At 55.1% G+C, this 8,019-nt stretch overlaps 1 protein-coding gene across 1 annotated transcript; it reads right to left on the bottom strand.

Moving 5' to 3' along the window:
* Positions 1 to 3,732: 3,732 nt before the first annotated feature.
* SLC39A3 (solute carrier family 39 member 3) lies at positions 3,733 to 7,972 on the bottom strand. The gene is made up of 2 exons (XM_034425853.3): positions 7,335 to 7,972; positions 3,733 to 6,124 (listed from the first exon to the last, which is right to left on the bottom strand). Exons 1-2 carry the CDS (start codon positions 7,638 to 7,640, stop codon positions 5,390 to 5,392), a joined length of 1,041 nt encoding a protein of 346 aa, XP_034281744.2. The 5' UTR covers positions 7,641 to 7,972; the 3' UTR covers positions 3,733 to 5,389.
* Between the last annotated feature and the right edge of the window lie 47 nt (positions 7,973 to 8,019).

Raw genomic sequence — 8,019 nt, 5'->3', positions numbered from 1 at the left:
AATGTGACTGGGTGGGCGTGGCCAACTTTTTTTTTCTCTTAAAAGCATTTTTTCTACAACCTTAAGAGGTTGCAGAAAAAAATGCTTTTAAAAGCCTCTGATGATCAGGCAGCTCAGCTGGGATTGTCAGAGGCTTTTAAAAGCATTTTTTTTAAAAAAAGCCTCTGACGATCCCAACTGAACTGCACAATCATCAGAAGCTTTTTATTTTTTATTTTAAAAGCATTTTTTCAGCCGAAGAGGTTGTAGAAAAAATGCTTCAAAAAGTAAACAAAAAGCCTCTGATGATCGCGCAACTCAGCTGGACATGGGGGGGAGGCAGGGATTTTTGCTACCGGTTCTCCGAACCACCTGCCGCCATCGCTATCAGATCAGGCGATCCAATCCGAACCAGGAGCATTTCACCCCTGCTTTATAGAGTGGTATTAGTACCTCCCTTGATCTTGATTGTATCCCTTTGTTAATGCAATTTAGGATTGCATTGGCTTTTTTGGCTGCCACTGAACAGTTAGTTTACATTTAGCTGGTTGTCCTCTAAGACTTCAAGATCCCTCTCACAGTCACTGCTATTAAGTCTGGTTTCACCCAGTCTATATGTGTGCTTTTGATTTTTCTTGCCTAAGCGTAGGCAAGACTTTACTTTTCTCTACATTGAATTTCTGTTTGTTAAATAGGGCCCAGTGTTCAAGTCTGTCGAGATCCGTCTGGACCCTGAGCCTATCTTCTTGGGTGTCAGCTATTCCTGCCAGCTTAGTATCATCTGCAAATTTGGTAAGTTCCCCTTCTATTCCCTCATCTAAGTCGTTTATGAAGATATTGAAGAGTCCTGGGCCTAAGATGGAACCTTGTGGCACCCCACTGCTTACTTCTCTTCATGTAGACTTAGACCCATAAAGGACTACTCGTTGAGTATGGTTACTCATTGGTCTGTAGTTTCCTGGATCTGTTTTGTCCCCCTTTTTTGAAGATAGAAACCACATCAGCTCTTTTCCAGACCAGTATTTCTTAGTAAATTAGAAAAATGTGGGTTAGACAACCTCACCACCAGATGGGTTTGTGACTGGCTGACCAACCTTATTCCATGAGTAGTCCTCAGTGCAACTACGTCCACATGCCAGCAGGTAATGGCAGATCCCAAACGTCTGTCTCAGGCCCAGGACTCTTCAATATCTTCGTAAGCGATTTAGAGGAAAAGAAGGGTAACTCATCAAATTTGCAGATGACTCCAAGCTATGCTCACGATCCAGAGGATCTTGAGAGACTTGAACTTATTTAGTAAAAGGAAAATCAGTAATAAGGAAAGGTTTAATACATATGCAAGAAAAACCAAATGTACAGGTATAGAAGAGGTGCCTATGGAGATTCCCAGTCATCCAGGTCATGGTTGTCCCAAAGCTCTGAAGAAGCTTCTTGGATGACAAGCAAAACTCCTTCAAAGGAAAAGCAGAAAGTCCAGTCGCCTTTTGAAAAAGCAACTTTGGGATATAGAATAGGTGGGTACCTAGCTCAATAGTAGTCATGGTGGGAAGGATCCTGGAGTCCTACTGCACAATTAGTTAAATATGAGCCAGCTGTGTATAGCAGTCGCCGAAAAAGCCAATGCAGTCCTAGGCTGCATTAATAGAGGAATAGAACCAAGATCACCTGAAGTTTCAGTATCACTTTACAATATCTTGGTAAGACCATACTTATTGCATCCAGTTTTGGTCACCACAAAATATCTTGAGACTCCCCTCTTGGAAGTGGCTGATGCCTGGGCAGCTGTCTGCCTGCCGCCGGCTCTTTCGTCGTGCGAGGCTTCTTCTGGGACAGACAAACCAAGAAGGATGCCAGGAGAGCTGGAAAGATGATTTGATGCCAATCTCCCCATGTTTGGTTTCACCCCCAACCCGATTAGCAGAGACCCGCTTCCTTCACTGGGTGGGCTCAGATCTCCCTCTTGACCCTCTTCCTTCCTTTCTCATCCCTGCCCCCACCCCAGGTCTCTTCAACTGACGGCCAGAGCCCTCCCATCCCCCCACGGTCTCAGTGCAGAGGGTTTCGCTCTGTTGCCCACTTTACAACTCCCCTCCCCACTGACTTGTTTACAGCTCCACTTGTGGATGATTCACAGCCGTGTGCCTGGAGGGGTCCCTGGTGGAGCAAAAGCCTGCCCATAGCATAACACCAGCTGTCTGCAATTACTCTAAGTTCGAATCTCACCAGGCTCAAGGTTGACTCAGCCTTCCATCCTTTCTAAGGTAGGTGAAATGAGGACCCAGTTTGTGGGGGCAATAAGCTGACTTTGTATAAATATACAAAAGTATGAAGGCTATTGCTTAACGCATTGTAAGCTGCCCTGAGTCTCCGGAGAAGGGCGGCATATAAATCAAATTTAAAAAAAAAATAGCTCAAAGAATTTGAGATGTCCTTCCCTTCCCTCCTCTCCCTCCCCCCTTACTCTCTGCAGCCCCTTAAACTGCTTCAAGGACAAATGGCAGCCTATGCAGCTCTGGACGCATCTCACAGCATGTCCCATCTCCACTTGCACCCCGTATTCTAGACCAGCTAGAGCAGGCATGTAGAACTGGCTGAATACAGGCCATGCAGGCCACACCCATCCCAGCTCTGTCAGGGCAAAAAACATTCCAATGCGATCCGGTTTGACACCCCTGAGCTATAGTGGTATTCCAAGTGGTCTTCAAGGGCAGCCCCAAATACAGCACCCTACAATAGTCAAGTTGTGGGCTGCCCATCGTACGACTGTGCGGAGGGCCTCCTGACACAGAAAGGGGCACCACTGGTATGTGTGTTGGAGCCGTGCAAAGACCTTCTTGGCCGCAGCTGCCACCGGTGACCCCCCAGGTCACGGCGCAGCCTCAAATGGGGAAGTGCTGCCACAGCCAGGACTCCAAGGCAAGCCTGGTCCAGAGCGCGTTCGGCTTCCTCCCTTGCAGGAATGTCCTGGGCCCCCCTACTTGCACCGAGTGTCGGACGTCTCTCCCCCCAGATTATCAAAAGCCCCTTTTCCTGTGGATTCTTCTGGGGAGGCTCCCTTGGACCCATATGAGGTTCAAGGGCAGGGAGATCTTCAGATGAGGCAAGAGACTCGGATCAGGTCAGCCCAGGTAAGGCTGAGGACAGGAAGGAGCATGAGGAACCTCTGCAAGGAAACTCCACTAGCACCCTGCACTTAGCCGTGCCCCTCCCCCACTCCTCAGGGCCAAGAAGTCAGCCAGGCCCTCATCTGCAAATGTCCCCCCTCTCAACTCCATGTCTTGCCAGGTGCCAAGTGCCATGGGCTGAATCCTCTCCCAATGCATCACACAGTGCAGGGCAACACTGGAAGAGGCCCCGATGATAGGACAAGGCCAGCAGCAGGCAGAGGGGCACAGGAAGCAGCTCCCCAGAGGGAAGAAAGCTGCAAAGGGACACCAGCCGGGTGGTATGCTGGGCACTCAGTCTGGCCAAGCCAGGTGCCGAGGCCCCTAACACTGGGCAGGGCTGGCCCACAGCTCCCTCTAGGAAGTGGGAGGAGCAGAATCTCCATCATGAGATGGGAGAGGAAAGGCCATCCAGGAGTCAGGAAGCCAAAACTAGGCTGAGCTTCTCTCTGCTCGTCCCTGCTGACGGCCACCTCCTGCCCAGACAAGAAGCTTTTGAGACTCTGGACAGCATTTTGCCCACAAAAAGGAGGGCACCAGCTCCCCCCGTGTGGCTTGGTTTGCCCACAATAGACAGAGTCACAAAAGGGACAATAAAGGAGGTTTATTTCAGCCTGCAAAGACTGACTATTTTAGCACAATGGAGATTAACGTAAGTGTAACAAAACCACCCAACCAGATGGGTGTGATCCTATCCCAGAGCAAGAATGCAATAAATAATGCACGCGCACACACAAGCCCACAAGCAGACCACTTCTTCCCGCCAGCTTTGAGGCCTCAGGAAGCCTTGCCAGCATCCAGGCTGATGCCACAATTGGGGAGGAAGATGCCCACTTGTACCCAGCCAGCCAGGGGTGCTATTTTGGGTCCCAGCTGCAGCCAAGGGGGAGAAAAGAAGAGGCGACTCCCCTAACCACATCCCCTTAGCCAAATGATCAGCAGGAGTGTGGTGTGTGGCCCTCCATCGCCGCCTCCCCCCCATACAGCTTCCTGGTTCTAACAGCCTGCACCCCCCGCACCCCCCCCAGTGGGGCAGAAAGTCCAGCTCTGCTTTGCCTGAGGCTTAGAGGAGGAGAGATCCGTTCTCCGGAGCCCAAAGGGAGGAAGGCCTGTCCTTGGAGTGACAATGGCTGGGGTGGTCCCTGAGCTAGAGCCCCAGCAGGCATCGGCAGTCTCTTCGCTGCAGAAGCAGGAGAGGCAGGCCAGGCACCAGCTTTGCCTTGCCCTGATGGAGGGCCTGGACTGACAGCTTGGCAAAGAAGCCAACAAGACAGTCCAGCGACAGGGCCAACACTCTGCCAGCAGAAGCTGCAACCGTGAGGTCGCCAGAGGGGACCCACCTGGTCTCTGCTGTCTGCCTGCGAAGGAGACGGACCCATCCAGGCAGGCAGTTCTTGTGGCCTCTGCTGCAGACAGACATGGGGAGCCAGCAAGTATTTCAGCCCTGCCACATTCCGAGGACCCCAAAAATGCCTAGATACACCTGGAAATCTTTGTTCCTCAATGACGTTGTTCAAATCTGGCCCTCTCTCACACTCATACACAGAATCAAACAAGGAGCTTCAAGTTGGATAAAAAAAAAAGTATCCTGAAGTAGACAATTGGCCCCGGGCCACCCCAGAGCAAGCCCCGCCCCCGCTGGAAGAGCGAAAACCCTCGCGGTTCTGAAGGGCAGGACCTCTGCTTGGAGAAACTGAGGAAGCTGGGGATGACATTGGGCCTTGTGGGCAGCCAGACGCTCAGCCCATTTCCGAATTCCAAGGGTTGGTCCAAACCAAAAACACAAGAAAATCCCCAGCAGGTAGCTGAAGCCGTGACAACACCAGGTGTCAAATAATCTCCTGGTGGGAGGAGACCAACTTTCAGGAAATGAACCGGCAGTGCCAGGCTAAGACAAATATTTTCCCAAGAGAAGAGGGGGAGAAGTGGGGAGGGGGAGGTGTTAGGAAACCTGCCCTATCCTTCAGTTAGAGGGCAGAGCCTCCCCCCAATTCACCCCTTGTGCCTGCCTGAGGGCAAAGTGGATCCCTCAAGTGCCGTGCCAGGTTGTCTTCAATGTCTTGGGCAAAACCCCCGGCTGAAATGGACACAGTCTTCCCAGGTCTTCCACCCCCTGCCCCCATGGATATGGGGAAAAGCCCGGCACACTGTCACTGTCACTGTCACCCGTCCTCTCCTGCCTGGCTCTCCTCCGGCCATGCGTAGGAGGGTCCCGACCCATCCCTGGGACAACAAATGGAGGCCCCTCACCACTTGAAGAACACAAGCCCAGCCAGGGCCGCATAACCCAGAAGCAGGAAGAGGACTTTGAGCAACCGGTCATTCTTGTCCTCCAGCTCCTTGGCCAGGATCTCAAAGAAAGTGACGAAGAGGAAGGTACCCCCGGCAATTCCTTGCAGGATGACTGAGGCTACACTGCTGGCCACGTTCTGGGCGCTCTCGATGCCCATGCCAATGCCGATGCCCAGGGGGATCATCAAGCTGACAGCAGCAGCCAGCTTGGACGCCTCCTTGATCTTCAGCCCGGTTTTGGCCATGTTGATCCCCAGGGCCACAGCCACGAGAGTCTCGTGGATGGCCACCCCCAGGAAGAGGCTCATGACTCTGTCGCCCTCCTCCTGCAGGCCTAGGGCCAGGCCTTCAAAAATGGAGTGGGCAGACAAGGCAAAGACCAGGCTGAAGAGCCGCAGGGGGCTGGAACGTGAGAGCTCGTAGATGGCCAGCCCATGGCTGTGGCGGCCACGGTCGGCCCGGTGGCTGTGCCCCCAGGAAGGCTCGATGAAGGGGCTCTCGTACTCGGAGTCGCTGCCCACATCTGAGCCGGCATTGAAGGTCTCCAGGTCAATGAAGGACGGCTTCTCCTTCCGGAAGGTCAAGACCAGCTGCTCCACAAACACAGTCATGAAAAAGCCCAGCATCATGATGGTCTCTGCCAGAGGGTAATCCGTGGTCACATTCCCAAGTTTCAAAACCTCCTGGAGCTGTAAAACAGAAGCCGATAATCCAAATTCTGTTCACCTGCTGAGACCTCCACAGCCCTCATATGAGGGGGGCCTGCATTCAGAACTGCTCCAGACCCCTCCCTCTCCACATTTTGGGCTCTGCAGAAATCTTCAGGAAGAGGAGAGCACAGGAGGCCAAGGACTTCTCAGACTCCACTAAAACGGCCGGCTTGGGAAACAGTTGAGTTTAAATACAAAGACTTGAAAAGGATGGGTATGGGAAGCAGAAGATGGGCGCAATCATTCACTGAATTTCTCAGAACCCTCGATTCATTTTCTATTAGGCCAAAGAAGGAATCTATTCCCTGGATCTAATCTTAACTTGCAGGGATGTCCTGGCCGAATGGGGAAGCTCTGGTGGGGAGACTGGGCTGCAGGCCGTCAAGCCAAAGAGAGGGGCAATGGAGAGGAGAAGCAGAGCATGGATGGGCGGAGGGCAGCAGGAGGGAAGCAGCCCTCCAAGCCCCCAGCCCCAGGCTCTGTGACCGTCTCTGTTGCCAGAGCTAGGGGTCTCCTAACTCTGATCATAAAGCCAAGGAGGGACGAGCCGGGGAAGTGGGGGGATCAGGACCAGGCAGGAAGAGAAATTGCTAGACGTGCAAACTGGGTCCCTCCCGGGAGGGCCCATGTCAACCGGTGGAGAGAAGGCTTCCTTGATTCAGGAGCCAGAAATCCTTCAAAGGGAAGTTTCCCAAATAGATGCTTGGAAGTGCAATTGTTGCCATGCGGAGAGAGGGAGAGAGCAGAGGAGGGACCGCTGTGGAGGAAAGGGGCGGCCGGGGGCTTTTTGGTTAAGAGGAGATTAAGGGGGATCCTGTCAATCATTTAATGCCTGGGGGAAGTTCCTACAGGGCAGCTCCACGCTCGTTGGGGGGTGGGGGGGGAGGGAGAGAACGTCCCTGGGAGGTGGGGGGGGAGGAAAAGGCCCAGGACGATCCCGATCAAACGGACCGAGGCCAGCAAAGTCAGCGGTTGAGAAGCCGAGCTCTCCGGCAGGCAGGCAGGCAGCCCGAAGGCCTCGGCTCCTCCTCCTCCTCCCGCCAAACCGATGCCGCACCGCAGCCGGACCCAGTTTGGGAAGGAGGCGAGGAAGCCCCTTGTTTGGGGGGGGGGAGGCCCCGAGCTCCCTGCGCTGCCTAGGGCCAAGCGGGGCGGGGGGTGGGCTGGATGACCCGGGCCCCCCCCCTACCTTCTCGCGCACGGCCGGGAGCAGCGCGTTGAAGCAGGTGGCCAGGAAGACGCCGCCGCCCAGCGCGTTGCAGAGGCCGAGGGCCCGCCGGGAGCGCTGAGCCCGCTCGGGGTCCGCCTCCAGCACCTTCACCGGCAACAGGGCGCCGGCCAGCATCAGCGCCAGCGTGCCCAGCAGGCACAGCACCTTCGCCGCCACCACCTCCATGGCTGCCCCGAGGAGCCTCCGCCGAGGGGGCCCGGGACGCCCCTCCCGCGCAGGGCGACTCCCCGCCGCTTCGGCCGGTGACGTCACGGCGACGCTCATTGGACGGAAGGGCCGCCCTCGGTGCGCGCCGGAAAGGCGGCCGGGCGGAACGCGCCTCCCGGGAGGTGGTTCCGGGGCGCCAGGAAGTTCCCCCTCCCCCAGGTGAGGGCCCGTCTTGCTGGCAGGACCTCTGGGGTGGGGGTGGGAGGGTCATGCCCGAAGGTCGGTCCACCAGACACTTTCGCGGGTCATGGAGAACCTGCACGAGGGGCCGCCCAGGCTCCCCGCAGGAATCGCTCCTCCAGCCCCAGAACCTCGGCTGGCTCCCGCCGGTCTCCTCGCCAAGGCCGAAAAACGTGCCACAAAGCGACCCCCCCCCCCCGAGTCCCTTTGGGCGGGGTGGGCTGCCTCCCCCCACAAACCCTTTGGCAGCTCTCAG

This window comes from Pantherophis guttatus, chromosome 1, assembly GCF_059756535.1.
Source record: "Pantherophis guttatus breed Tessera chromosome 1, ASM5975653v1, whole genome shotgun sequence".
Lineage (NCBI taxonomy): Eukaryota > Metazoa > Chordata > Lepidosauria > Squamata > Colubridae > Pantherophis > Pantherophis guttatus.
The sequence above is the reverse complement of the archived record's forward strand: the minus strand, read 5'-3'. Positions and strand labels throughout refer to the sequence as shown.

Excerpts from the sequence above, each read along its gene's own strand:
- SLC39A3 (XM_034425853.3), bottom strand. The coding sequence starts at position 7,640 with ATGAGCGTCGCCGTGACGTCACCGGCCGAAGCGGCGGGGAGTCGCCCT. Across the intron at positions 6,125-7,334 it reads TCCCGGCCGTGCGCGAGAAG|CTCCAGGAGGTTTTGAAACT; the intron begins GTAGGGGGGGGG and ends TCTGTTTTACAG.